General features: G+C 40.7%; 1 protein-coding gene across 1 annotated transcript in view; it reads left to right on the top strand.

Moving 5' to 3' along the window:
* The window catches only part of LOC110520172 (aryl hydrocarbon receptor), a 50,294-nt gene that overhangs the window by 23,621 nt on the left and 11,095 nt on the right, over positions 1–15,578 (top strand). Inside the window, exons 3-4 of the mRNA XM_036974559.2 lie at positions 10,226–10,341; positions 14,409–14,498. Of these exons, the coding sequence (XP_036830454.2) occupies positions 10,226–10,341; positions 14,409–14,498 (206 nt within the window). The remainder of the gene's footprint in view (positions 1–10,225; positions 10,342–14,408; positions 14,499–15,578) is intronic.

Below are 15,578 nucleotides of genomic sequence, written 5' to 3'. Positions count from 1 at the left end.
AAAGCTTTTTTGAAGTCAACTGTCACTGGTGTAGAGAGGAGTAGGCAGTCGCCGGTTTAGAACTACTGAATTTATTTAAGCACCATAGAACAAAGCGGGACGAATCCCAAACGGTGTTGTGCTGCTCCAAATATATCTTCATCCACAAAAAGGCACAGGGCAAACCCAAAGTGCAAAATATAAAGTACTCAGGAAATAGTAGGAGAGATTCCTCCCAGGAAAACAAGTAACATGTATAATGACCGACAAAGACAAATGGCAGTGTATGGGAGTATATATACAGTGGTAGAATGGGGATTGGAACCAGGTGTGTGTAACGATGACAAGACAAGTCCGGGGTTGATGAGTGAAGGGCTGGACAGGAGCTGGACAGGAGGGGGAGACAAATCGAAGGCTGGTGTGACATCAACAACGAATGATAAGACTTTGCCTTTGTTTTGGTTTGTTCGTTTTTCAATTAGGGTGTGCAGGGTGAATACGTGGTCTGTCCACTTTTGTGGATTGTGGTGACCAGTCCTTGGTTGATCAGTCCCTGTTTCCAAATATTGTAAAATAGATTGTGTCTGTAAAATGTGTTTAAGATGTATAAATTGAAGGTAAACGCCAAAGTGTTTATTAGTTTACTCCAATTGGGAGATCGGTGGTAGGGTTTGCGGGGGAACAATAATAAAGGTATATTCTTTAAAAAAAAGTATGTATGTCTATATAGGTATGTGTATGTATATATGTGTATATGTGGGGGATTGGAAATGATACAGACAATTACATTGATGGAACCAATATTCTTTCCGCAATATTAAGCTGATCCACCCCTAAGAAAAAAAAGAAAAAACATATTGGGGAATATGCCAGAGCTGAGGAGGTTGTTAAAGAGTTTAAGTATAGCCAATTGGAATTTGTGGTCTGTATATTTTATCATTTCATTTAGGATACCCTCAACCCCACAGGTCTTTTTGGGTTGGAGGGTTTGTATTTTGTCCTGTAGTTCATTCAATGTAATTGGAGAATCCAGTGGGTTCTGGTAGTCTTTAATAGTTGATTCTAATACTAGTATTTGATCATGTATATGTTTTTGCTGTTTGTACTTTGTTATAGAGCCAAAAAGATTGGAGAAGTGGTATATCCATAGATCTCCGTTTTGGATAGATAACTCTTCATGTTGTTGTTTTTTTAGAGTTTTCCCAGAAGTGGTTAGATTCTATGGATTCTTTAATTACATTGAGCTGATTTCTGATGTGCTGTTCCTTCTTTTTCCATAGTGTATTTCTGTTTTGTTTTAGTGATTCACCATAGTGAAGGCGTAGGCTCAGGTTTTCTGGGTCTCTATGTTTTTGGTTGGATAGGTTTCTCAATTACTTTATTGTCACGTCTGCTCCCAATCCCCCTCTCTGGTGGTGGAGGTCACCAGTTCACTCATCATTACGCACACCTGCCACCATCGTTACGCGCACCTGCGTTTAATTATGGGACTCACCTGGACTCCATCACGTCATCATATCCTGCCGATCCTTGACTTCGTTGATGTCATTTACAAAATAGCCTCCAACACTCTACACAGCAAATTGGATGCAGTCTATGGCCTATTTATTGCCTTACCTCATTTGCACACACTGTATATATACTTGTCTATTGTGTTATTGACTGTATGTTTTTTTTATTCCATGTGTAACTCTGTGTTGTTGTTTGTGTTGCACTGCTTTGCTTTATCTTGGCCAGGTCGCAGTTGTAAATGAGAACTTATTCCCAACTAGCCTACCTGGTTAAATTAAGGAGAAATATATATATATTTTTAAATGTACCTCCCCTATATCTGTGACTTCCTCAGTTTCATTCCTGAGTCAGCATTGATGTTATGTTTCTCCTGTCCAGACACTGTTCTTGTTTTGTTTCATGTCTATTTATTATTATATCCACACCCTGTACTTGCTTCTCGTCTCCCAGCGTCTGTCATTACAGAACCATCACAAAATATACTGTTGAGGTTTTCTACTGTTAAGTTTACACCTTCACTATTACAGTGAAACATTTTGTCCAGGAAACTGTCTAGAAGGGATTGAATTTGTTGTTGCCTAATAGTTTTTTGGTAGATTTCCACACTATTTTCCATCCATCTATACTCTCTCTCCAAGACAAAGGGTCATAAAAGTGTTTCTTCAAACCTAGGTGTGATACTATGTGACCTCACAAGACTACAAGCGATACCAAGCGATACCATGTGACCTCTCAAGCTGGACCTCTCTCAAGGAGGGAGAAAAACCTGTACAGTAGGCACAGGGCCTGGACCTTCACCACAGTGCCTGGTCCTTCACCTTCATTGGCAAAGTACTGGTGAACTGATAAGTTAGGGAAAGTACCTTTTAGAGAATAGTACTTGTAATCCAGTACAGAATTTGAGACGGAAGAGCCCATTACACTAAACAATCTCAGAAGGAGACTTAGTCTTTAAAGAGCTTGTGCAGCCTGAACGGTACATTTAAGCTATCCATCTTCTAAGAAAGAAGGAGAAGACAATTAGAGCACAACTGCAACTCAAGCAAGGAGCCAGCATTGAAGAGCAACAAGCATGAGGACACCAACTCAGAACCAAAGGAGCAACCTGAAGGAGGAACCACCCAACTCAAGCAGAAAGGACACAGCCATCTTCTTCCTTTGTTCTCCTCCATGTGGCCTGAACAATCAAGAAACCACAACAGACTTTGTTCACAGATTGAGTACAACATCGTAACGTTCAGAATCTCGAGGTCTTTACTTCTTGCTTTCAATATATTTCCTACCGTTTCATGATCCTTCTCATTATGTTTGTATATATTTTGATTTGTGTTTTTAAATGTTGATTGTATAAAGAACTTGTGTTGGTATTATTATTCTGGGAAACAACTCCAAATGATTATCAAATAATTCATACCTTTAGATTAATCAATTTATTACTATTATTCTAATTGTAGTCTGATAGAGTTATTACGAAAATATCTCAGAAGTGGGGTCTTCTTAGAAGGCCATTTTGTTCAATAACTGGACTGGTGCCTCGTTAATAATTTCATAGTAATAAGTGTACACACTACCTTACACCTGTTGAAGACTTTACATAACGTTGCTCTTATTGCTGTGTAGGTACACTGTAATTACAGTACATGGTAATGTTGTGATTGCATAGTAATGGATTTGTTGAGCGAGTTAAGTGGAAAAACAAGGAATAACAACTGTCAAAAATAAAGGCTGTCCTTTTGATGGATCGTACTCTGGCCTAAGTGTGAAGCCCAGCACCGCTAATGAGAAACCAATGTAAAATATATTTAGTTGATCTATAATTTATGAGTTCGTCAGTGAAAATAAAGCCCAGGCAACACAGTAGGGCTTCAGTAATCAGTTTGGAGGCATATCTTTTTCCTCGTGGATGCGTTGGAGAGCCATGTGACAGAGCAGCACCACAAAGCGCAGTGACTTACTACAATGGCATCAATAACAACAACGTTTACCGCAGCAGACTGGCTGACAAAACGCCTCTCAGGCCAAAGGACATGACACTGAGCCTGGGTAATACAGCTTGCTACATATCCAGTCGCTGCGTTATGCAATGTATGTCAACAGACCATGAAAGGGCTAGCTTAAGATCGAAATATCAATGTATGGTTACTTATTATGGAAGGTAATGAATTATACTTTCTGCAAGCACGTTTTTAGCGTTGATGTGATGGTGGACATAGACCATTTGTCTTTAGGGTCAATGGATGCTTGTTTGAGTTGGTACAGTAACACAACAAGATCTAGGGCATGGACATTTTCAACTCACAAATACTCACAGTCCATATGACATGTCTGATGTCCATAAGATGATATGATATGTCAAACCCCTGATAGAGAGAATGGTGTGGGAATTAGGTCAGTGTGTCCACTCAACGGCTTGCACTAAAGCTCCGTGTGAGAGGTTCAAGCCCTGTCAAACACCCATACAAAAGCTCTTATGTCATCAGTTGTCGGCTCCAGCCCTCCAATCCTCTCCTACTCCTTTTTCTGGTGACCCATCACAGACAACAAAAGGGCTGACCCAGACCCCATTCACACAATCATGTCAAGACATCACCTTAGGAGTCAAGGGTTGTCTTGGGTCACAGCACGGTGTTGTTATAGGGGTCAGAGATGAATACGGCCAACCGCATCATCATCAGGGTTCCAAACTTTTCTTTAATTCGCCCATCATCTCTTCTCCGTTTGTTGGGTTCGTTTAATGAATCCATGAGAGACTGACTCAATAGATTGATTGAATAGAAAACTCTCCGAAGTTGAAAAGCCATGGTTTTTGTTTGTAACTAATACAGTTCTGTATCGCTTCTGTGGAGATTGTTGGGTTAGAATATGGTATTGTATTGCAGTACATTGCATTGTATAAGTGATCATAGTGTTAACCTTAGCAGTAAACCATTTACTGGGCATTCCGAAAGTATTCAGACCCCTTGACCTTTTCCACATTTTGTTATGTTACAGTCTTATTCTAAAATTGATTCAATATTTTTTTTCCTTCATCAATCTACACACAATACCCCATAATGACAAAGCAAAAAAAAAAAAAAAATTAAATAAAAAATATGACATTTACATAAGTATTCAGACCCTTTACTGAGTACTTTGTTGAAGCACCTTAGGCAGCGATTACGTTTCAAGTACCGGCTCTGGCTGGGCCACTCAAAGACATTCAGAGACTTGTCCCGAAGACACTGCTGCGTTGTCTTGGCAGTGTGCTTAGGGTCGTTGTCCTGAAGGAGAACCTTCGCCCCAGTCTGAGGTCCTGAGCACTCTGGAGTAAGTTTTCAACAAGGATCTCTCTGGACTTTGCTCCATTCATCTATCCCTCGATCCTGACTAGTCTCCCAGTCCCTGCTGCTGAAAAACATCCCCGCAACATGATGCTGGCACCACAATGCTGACGCTTGGCATTCAGGCCAAAGAGTTCAATCTTGGTTTAATCAGACCAGAGAATCTTGTTTCTCATGGTCTGAGAGTCTTTAGGTGCCTTTTGGCAAACTGCAAGCAGGCTGTCATGTGATTTTTACTGAGGAGTGGCTTCCGTCTGGCCACTCTACCATAAAGGTCTGATTGGTGGAGTGCTGAGCACTTGTTGGCTGCTTTTCCTTCACTCTGCGGTCCAACTCGTCCCAAACCAACTCAATTGGGATGAGGTAATGTGATTAAGGAGACCAGGTCATCTGATGCAGCACTCCATCACTCCCTTCTTGGTCAAATCTCTCTTACACAGCCTGGAGGTGTGTTGGGTCATTGTCCTGTTGAAAAACAAATGATAGTCCCACTAAGCACAAACCAGATGGGATGGCGTATCGCTGCAGAATGCTGTGTTAGCCATGCTGATTAAGTGTGCCTTGAATTCTAAATAAATCACTGACAGTGTCACCAGAAAAGCACCCCCACATCATCACATCCTCCTCCATGCTTCATGGTGGGAACCACACATGCAGAGATCATCACAAAGACATGGCGGTTGGAACCAAAAATCTCAAATTTGGACTCATCAGACCAAAGGACAGATTTCCACTGGTCTAATGTCCATTGCTTGTGTTTCTTGGCCCAAGCAAGTCTCTTCTTTCTTATTCGTGTCCTTTAGTAGTGGTTTCTTTGCAGCAATTTGACCATGAAGGCCTGATTCACGCAGTCTCTTCTGAACAGTTGATGTTGAGATGTGTCTGTTACTTGAACTCTGTGAAGCATTTATTTGGGCTGCAATTTCTAAGGCTGGTAACTCTAATGAACTTATCCTCTGTAGCAGAGGTAACTCTGGGCCTTCCTTTCCTGTGGTGGTCCTTATAAGAGACAGTTTCATCATAGCACTTGATGGTTTTTGCGACTGCACTTGAAGAAGCTTTCAAAGTTCTTGACATTTGACGGATTGACTGACCTTCATGTCTTAAAGTAATGATGGACTGTCTTTCTCTTTGCTTATTAGAGCTGTTTTTGCCATAATATGAACTTGGTCTTTTACCAAATAGGGCTATCTTCTGTATACCATCCCTACCTTGTCACAACCGAACTTATTGGCTCAAACGCATTAAAAAAGGAAAGAAATTCCACAAATTGACTTTTAACAAGTCACACCTGTTAAATGAAATGCATTCCAGATGACTACCTCATGAAACTGGTTGAGAGAATGGAAAGAGTGTGCAAAGCTGTAATCGAGGAAAATGGTGGCTACTTTGAAAATGTCCAATATAAATATATATTTTTCTTTTTTTAACACCTCTTTGGTTACTACATGATTCCATATGTGTTTTTTCATAGTTGTGATGTCTTCGCTATTATTTTGCAATGTAGAAAATAGTAAAAAATGAAGAAAAACCCTTGAATGAGGTGTCCAAACATTTGACTGTACTGTATATAGTGTATATTTTGTCTTGCCCACATTAAGTACACGTTTTTAACCAACCAGGGCTTTTTGTAAGGCAACAAAGTCAGATTGCAGCTCTAACAATGTCTGGTCTACAGTTGGGATAATGGCATACATAATAGTATCGTCTGCATACAGATACATATTACACTTTTTAACAGATAGGCCAGTGTTAGTTATTTAAATAGCAAGGAGAACAGGTCCCAATACTGACCCCTTTGGTACACCTTTAATAATATCCAGGAACCTAGACTTCTCACCATCAGAAATTACACATTGTGTCCTGTCTGACAGATAATTTTCAAACCACTTGCAAGAAGCCTGATCCGGGCATATTTCAATCAACATTTGAATGGAAGTGTGATGGTCAACAGTGTCAAAGGCCTTGGGAAGGTATATAATAAACAAGGCAGCACAGTGATTTTTATGATCTAAGCAATTTAACATTATCTAAAAACAAGCGTAGCGGCTGAACAGGCGCTTTGTCCAGGTCTAAAACATGGATTGGTGCACATTAAGAATGGAGTGAAAAGTTCAACAAGTTATTGGCCAGGGATTCAAAATCTTTGGAAAGGCAAGATCATTTTCAGATTTGATGGTAGTTATCTAAGTCAGAAGGATGTCCTCTGTTATGTAAGGGGAGGACATGTGCCACTTTCCAGATCTTAGGGGTAACACCAGAAACAATTGTCCAATTAAAGATATAGGTCAACGGTTCTGCAATAAGTGGGGCAGAGAGCTGCAGTAAAAAGGGATTAAGTGAATCAGACCCTGCATCTTTAGCAAAGCACTTACTACATCATAGCCATCAAATGGTTGAAATGAAAATAAAGTATGTGAGTCTATTATTACATAATTCTCTACAATCTGTTTCCCAAGGTGACTAGAGCATCCTTTCTTAAATGACGTGTTGGTCGCGGACCTGTTAATGGTGGGTCGCAACGTGTCAGAGTAAATGTATAATTATATAATTTATTACTGGAATTGATTTGGCCAAGTGCAACTGCGCTCACTGTTCAGTGCGTTCTCTGCTTAGCAGCGTTCTCTGCTCAGTTTGGCAGCTGCGCAAGTGGGAGATGCCCGTGTTCTTCGTGGTTTACCGGATATTCTTTTCTGCAGTTTTCTTGAAGATCATTCCGCGACCCACACGTTGCAGCGCTGTCGTTCAGCAGCAGATGATGCGCTGTCAGTCACTGACTTGTCATTCCCACTCGCCACCACTTACCATTGTCATCAAAAGGACTCAAGCTAACTAGAAGTTCTGACTGAGCTCAGTTGTCATGAAACGCAAATACGGCAATTCGTTTCTCTCTCTTGGTTTCATACAAACTTTGAGAAATAACGAGGAGCGCCCACCATGTGTTTTGTACGGGGAAGTGCTTAGTAATGAGTCTCAATACGAACAAATTAATAAAACGACACTGTCCTGTCCAAACATCCACAGCATGAGGGTAAACCTAGGGAGTTCTTGCAGAACAGGGAATAATGCTCCAGGAAACAGTGCTTCAACAGTGGAAAAGTAAGTCAGCTAGCAAGGCATTGTTGTCATTTTATAACAGGTGATGGTAAGCGAAATAAGGGAGTATTATCTCTCATACTAGTAGATGTGAGTTTCTCTTTCAAACAATACCCAGACCTTGTACACAGCTAATAGCTAACGTTATCCAAAGCAATCCAGCAAGCTACTGATGGTGCAACCATAAGTAACAGTAAATACAGACAAAGATGCAAAATGATCAGATCTACTGTACATTTTACTGTAGAATGTATTATTGGAAACAAATGATCAGATCTACTGTACATTTTACTGTAGAATGTATTATTGGAAACAAATGATCAGATCTACTGTACATATTACTGTATAATTTATTATTGGAAACAAATGATCAGGTCTACTGTACATATTACTGTAGAATTTATTATTGGAAACAAATGATCAGGCCTACTGTACATATTACTGTATAATTTATTATTGGAAACAAACGACCAGGCCTACTGTACATATTACTGTATAATTTGTTATTGGAAACAAATCTAGATTGGAACTGTTGCAGTTAAAATACAAGTCTTCATGTTTATTCTCAACTGGAAAAAAAATAATGAAGCAAGAAGCTTTTTGAGGCAAACACTCACACTGGTCTGGGTTGCTCATCTACAGCAGGAAGTGATCTCCTGCCTGACTGAGAAATTAGTAGATGTTCTGGGCCAGTTTGGCACCACATACCTATGCGAGTCAGGGTTGTAAACTCTGGCATACTTAAAAAACAAGTACAGAAACAGTCTCAAGACTGAGCATGACCTCCGTGTTACACTGTCATTACCTGGGTCCAGAATAGACATGCTTGTTGAAAACTTCAACCTGTGCGATTTGATCTATCAGCGTATTCCAGTTCAGAGTAAACAAATAGTTATCGTATTTTAACAGCAACAGTTCCAATTTAGACGTAAACAAATAGTTATCGTATTTTAACAGCAACAGTTCCAATTTAGACTTTTTTTTTTCAACATTACTTTCTACAGTAAGCCTGATCATTTTTCATCTGTACTGTTACTGAGCCTGTGTGTGTGTTCTGTTATACATCTGTGTGATGTGGTCAATCAGTTTATTCCAGTTCAGAATTAAAGTTATTTATTGTATTTTAACAGCAACAGTTCCAACCTAGACAGATATGTAAGAGTGTTTTTAATGGGGAACAATATACATGAATAGCTATTTATATGGCTATTTCATTTCATTGTGTCTTTGTTTTTTTTCTATATTCCATTTGTTTTAGGCATAAGGGTAATAAAATGTACCAACATTTACACATATTTAATAAGCTTGGGTCCCAGGAAAACAGAATTTCTCATTTGGGTCCCAGGCTGAAAAAGTTTAATAAGAACCCCTGGACTAGAGGACTCCCTCTAGTGGAATGAGATACATTTTCAGAGACTATTCTTGGATGACTTGAGGGAGGATGGGTAAGGTAAAGTAGAAAGAAGGAGCATGGGAGAGGGAGGTGTGGAGAGGGGGATAGAGCTCAGCGAGCAGAGAAAGAAAAGTGCAAATATAGTGACGCCCGAAGGAGTTGTCACCTCATTTCACTCTGATGCAGCATTAATGTGTCTCTCTCACTCTCCCTCTGAGTGCTGCTTCTCCAGCAATGCTGTTTTCTCTTAATTCTGCCATAGACAGGAGGCTACAGTTTGCACAATGAATGACGTGTCACTGTGATTGTTGAATATCATTGCGTGTCAAAGATGTTTCAATTTGCATTTAATTTTTTCATTTCCCTCTCCGCTGTTGGACGACAGAATTTTCCTAAGACTATTGCTGTGTGTTGCTACTGAAGACTACTTTTACAACAGACCAGTGATTTAATATTTTTTTGACACCATGCACTATGAGTCTTAAGGTGAATGACCACAAAAAAAATAGGTGAAAAATCAGTGAGAACTCTCAAAGCGTCACAGTCTGTTTAGAACGCTGAGATGACCTCCCGTTCTTTTTTTCAACCATGAATGTGCTGATGTGTTGGCTCCCAAGCCATTATGATGTAACCAGGTTAGACAAAGATAAAAGGTCTGGATAGTAATTTTTAAGATGCTATTTGAGGAAACTTTTATGAGCTGGGATCCTGTCGTGCGTACAGTGTGGTTAGTGTACTAAACATAAAGCATTCTGACATTCACAGCAGTGCTTTGTAAACATTATTACAGGACTAACGCCTGTCACTCTCCCTCTCTCTCTCTCTCACTCTCTCTCTCTCTCTCTCTCTCTCTCTCTCTCTCTCTCTCTCCCTCTCTCTCTCTCCCTCCCTCTCCCTCTTTCTCTCTCTCTCTCTCTCTCTGCAGTAGCCCTGAAGAACTGTACTTGCAACGGAGAGCTGGCCAATGGTGGTAGCGATGACAACGACAAAGCCACGGGATTGGCCAATAGTTGGCTGCCTGAAGGCGAACTCTTGCTGCAGGTCAGCGCTAAGGGCTTGTCATGGCCTAACTTCAGCTGACTGCATTGCCAGCTGAATCGCTGTGTGTGTGTGTGTGTGTGTGTGTGTGTGTGTGTGTGTGTGTGTGTCTGTGTGTCTGTGTGTGTGTGTGTGTGTGTGTGTGTGTGTGTGTGTGTGTGTGTGTGTGTGTGTGTGTGTGTGTGTGTGTGTGTGTGTGTGTGTGTGTGTGTGTGCGAGCGAGCGAGCGAGTGAATGAGTCTGGACCACGTTCATGTTTTTCCTTTTAGCAGAAAATCAGTTTGGACAGAGAGACAGGGACTCAGGGATAGCGTATCAGTCAATATGTCTGCTCCTGTCTATGTCTGTCTGAGGCTCCCATATGAAATGTGTGAGTGCCACTTGGAGTCAGCTGAGTCGGCTAACCATGTGGCTTAACATGGCCCTTTGGATATTTTTGCAAGATAGGCACCAAAGCACTTGAGAAAATATCTCCTTTTCAAAAATAATAAACATCAAAATGTGGAATCTTCTTAAATAAAAAAAAATAAAAACACTCTCCTCTTTTGGGAACTACAAGGCTAAATATCCAGTGATGAAATGTCGGATAAACCTCATAACTCATTAGCCAGCACTTTGTCTTTAATTCAACATGTAACAGGGCAGGTAGCCTAGGCAGTTAGAGTGTTTTGGGCCAGTAACTGAATGGTCGCTGGCTCGAATCCCCGAGCGGACTAGTTAAAAATATGTCCATGTGCCCTTGACAAGGCATTTAACCCTAGTCGCTCTGAATAAGAGTGTCTGCTAAATGACGGAAATGTACATCTGCTTATTAATTCCCAAGGCTCTAATACGCTACACCTCAATTTATCATTCTAGTATTCATTGTCATTTCATTTACTTTAAAATTCCAACTCTAGGGAGCTATTTTAATTTTGTTTCTCTATATGTGTTATTGAGTGGAGAGTGAGCTAGTTGGCTGCCAAATCTCTTTTGGATACGCTAGAGTCATTGATTTTCCAGTCCAGTTCCCCTCTATGTGCAGCACAGTGGAATTCCAGAGTATAGCAGAGGAAACAGTCTGCCAACCATCCCTGCTCTATGAACAAAGTTTCATTATTAAGATAAACCTACATCTCTCCGATGTGTTAGTAATGAATCATGAAAGCTCATTCTGGGGAGGAGGAATTAGTCAAGATGGAATCTTTTAGTCAGATTGAGATAACCGCCATGGGACATTGTAAAAGACTGGGAGACAGGAAGAAAAGGCAAGGTTAAGGGAAGAAGCAGAGAAGGTGAGCGGTGAAGAGGGCTATTTCTGACCATGTCTGATTTTCTCTCTCCTCATTTTCTTCTCTGTAGTTCAACGTCAGACACTTGGTAGTGAATTATAGAGGAGCTGTGAGGTCATTCATTATTTACTGCAGGAGAGGAGGAGGAAAAGAGAGGCAAAACAGATTAATTGAGTTTTCGCCCTTCACTGTCATTGTTGAAAATAGACATGTTTTCAACCTCTTATACTCAAAGTAGTCCCCCAGAAGCCTAACACTACCGTCAAGTGGGAAAGTAGTTCTGCAGAATGCTGGCAGATACTGTAAGTGTTCATACGGTACAAGCATGCTCAAATGGAGACCGATTGGAGATGTGATCTCTATTCTGCTCATCCAGGAAGTCTACAATCTAGCTTGCACAAATTGTGGTTCTCTAATTGCAAGAGTTCAAGGACATTAAATACTCACTTCAATGCAGTGTTTTAGTACTCGAGTCCAGGACTCTGACTTGACTCAGACTTAAGTCACAATATTTATGACTCATGACCCACCTTAGACTTGACCAGTGGCGAATCGGACTTGGACTCAACCAGTTGTAACTTTCTTTTCGGAAAATCACTCTCTTTTCGATAATTCAACATATCAGCTACAACAGCAAATGTTTGATAGCTGTATCATCTATTTAGTGTGGCTTGCGAAAGCAGACACCCTTTAAATAATGTACCACTTATTTCAGACTTTATTGTAGTTATTCCCTGCAACACTACTCCTCTTACACCGTTTAAGTGAGAAATGCCATTCAAACTATGAAACGTGCAGACTGGTTAGCACCAATGTGTTTGCATACAACTTTTTGATTACATTCATTCGTTCTAAAGGCCCTATTATTACAAATTACAACGGCTTCTCATGCCATGCAGTTCACCCCAGCCCCCATACTCACTAACCAAACTACAATAACCCCACTTATTATAGCTAACCCATGACCTTACCTATCTTAAAACATTCAGTATTACTACTGCAATGTGCAGCTACAAGCACCTCTGGGCTACTTGCCTCTACTTGGTCTCCCACTGAAGGATACTATCCACTATTTATAAAACAGTCACTCCCTCTACTACACCAGCCTCGATTTTTCAACACTAACACAATTCTAAACTTCTTCCGCAAGGTGCACCATCATATTTCTCTCACCAAATGATAGGCTAAAACTTTTCTAATTCCTCACGAGCAAAAGTGTAGTAGTCTGAGTGTATCCAAAGTAATAAGGTTGTTATAGTAGTCTTATCAAAGTAATGAGACCAGCTATTTTAATATATTTAACTTTGACTATATTTCACTTCTTCAACTACCACAAAAAATACTTTTAAAGAGCTGAAGCAAGTCACACAATTGTTCTTCATTGAAAATTACCATCTATTTACAAATGTGCAACACTGTAATGAAGTGTTGCTTTAAAAAATGATTGGAGAGCAATACAAAGAACTCAAACTTGAACTCAGACTCGAACACTAGGGACTTGGGACTCGACTCTGACTCGAGGTTTAGTGACTTGACTACTTCACTGCTTCAATGTATATGGAACAGTCTTCATAGGGTGTCTGCCACTAGGGGCTTGCAACATTTATTTCACTTCACTAATTTGTAGTTGCTGAATGCCTGGGACATTAGACCCTGGAATCTGGCTATTTACTGTACTTCCAAGATGGTGTACAAACCATCCAAGCTGACATGAGGATGTTTGTGTTTTGCTGGACTGCAGTGCTTACACACAGATAATTGGTGCAGATAATTGGGGTGAATCACTGATTATTAGTGAAAGAGCAACATGACATCGCCATACTTTAGTCATGGCTCAGCCCCTGGGAAGACTGAGTGTACTTTCTGTGTTTGCACCCATTGCACTGTCCGTACATGAGTTTGTTCGTGTTAGTGTGTGTGTGTGTGTGTGTGTGTGTGTGTGTGTGTGTGTGTGTGTGTGTGTGTGTGTGTGTGTGTTGGCCTGGGTTTTTGTGTGAGTGTTAGCAGATCAGGTGATGGATGAACATGCTAATGTCTGTTTTGTTTTAATAAGGTAAATATGGTTATATGCCTGTTTGTAAGTCTGGTCACTAAATGTTCTTGTGTGCAAGGGCAAGGGAGTGTGTGTGGTTAGTGGGGTGGAAACATTGGAGCAGCTGTTCCTGTTTGGGATAAAACAAATGAGTGACTAATCTCTTATTCCTGATATTATTTGATTACCTCTAGTTCAGAACAACCCTGCCTTGCATACAGTAGACTGACAACACCTCATCCTCTCTTAGGGTTTAGAGTGCAACGATCTCACTGTAGGATACATACAAATGTGGGATCATAATTTGACCTATGTTGTCACAGCAAAATAATCCTGCAGGAAAAGGATTAGAAATGTTAGTCCATAATGTTGCTTGATGGGTGGTTAGGCTATTAGCTGGCCAAAAGTAGGCTTCATGAAAAGTGCAATAACGTTAATATAATTGTGTGTTAGTGTAGGTTTTCCGTGAATTTATGTAAATCACAAAACTCATCTGCATTTCCTCATCTCATCTGCATTCTCAGCAACAGAAGAGTGATCAAATTAATATCCTACATCTGCATGACCACCACTACAGTCACATTTTTGCTAAAGTAATCAAAACACACAGCAGAATTCTGAATGAGATGCATGTTCTAACAGAACCCGGAGATATGCGAGGACTAAGGAAGGACTAAGAAAGGAGGACTAAGCCTAACAGAAGTTTAATAAGTGATCATTGTGTTGTCTAACAATTTTTCCTCATCTCGTGCATGTTTGACCTACAGGCTCTGAATGGCTTCATCCTGGTGGTCACTAATGATGGGACCATTTTTTACTCCTCTCACACCATCCAGGATTACCTGGGCTTCCACCAGGTACCGTACAGATTGTCCCCCCTCCCTTTCCGTAGCCCAGTGAAGGTTATATCCCTAAAACATGACCAGGTTGTTCTGTCTTTCAGCTCATTCATAATGGACAAGCAGGCATCTGGTGAGGCAGCTTGATCATCTTTGTGGTCTTGACTGAATAATAGCATTCATTCTACAGCTGGGTAACCCCAGTGCAGCATTGGCATGCATGTTTGCAAACGTTAACGCATAATCCTCCATCGACACCTGGTCATCTCTGATCGAGGTTTTGATCATTAATTACATGCAATACGGACATCCAATGTTACCTTGTAGAACTGTAGAGGTTTTCCGTGTAAAGACAGTTGCCTATAGATGCTATGGTCTTGCAAAATAGATTTGTATCTCAATGAGACTAACCTGTATAAACCTGGTTAAATGAACATAATATTAATTGGCATTATGGTTGTGGTTTGAGGTTGGGGGTTGCGTGCGGTGTCTGCTGCGATTTGTCGGGGGCCGTTGTCTGGGCTGTGGCCCCTGCCTGCTCAGTGTGTAGTCTTAATCTGCTCAGCAGGTCCACAGAGAGAAACTGGGAGAGACCAGTCTATTAATAGCATGACCTTTAGTGAAAAGAAACCACCAGCCATGGTAGTGGGCAGTGGGCAGTGGGCAGCAGCACTAGCCAGCACGACAGCGCCACAGACGCTGAAGAGATGGATGGGAGGATGGAGGGGGGTGGAGGCACGAAGGATTGAAACAATTCTCACACATTATGCAGTCTACTGTATGAAATCCAGACCCTGGAGATGTTCAGTACACACTGAGACACTGGGAATTCAACACACTCTTGGAGATACAGTATATCCCAGACTCTTTCACTATAGCGATGTTCCCATAACATCACTCCTTCAGTTTAGCAGTATAGTGTCCGAAGTTCCCTCAATGTAATTTGCATTAGGATGCCCTCAATAATGTAGATTTTGTGTGTCTGTATTGTGCATGCTTTCCATAATCTTTATTTTAACTGTCTTTATAATATGTATATTTCCAAAACCTTTATGTTGTTTGTCTCTATATAATCTGCCAATCTTTGTCTCCCTACCC

The sequence above is a fragment of the Oncorhynchus mykiss genome, chromosome 3 (assembly GCF_057628025.1).
Source record: "Oncorhynchus mykiss isolate SJ-2025 chromosome 3, ASM5762802v1, whole genome shotgun sequence".
NCBI lineage: Eukaryota > Metazoa > Chordata > Actinopteri > Salmoniformes > Salmonidae > Oncorhynchus > Oncorhynchus mykiss.
This window is presented reverse-complemented; position numbering and strand designations above follow the sequence as displayed.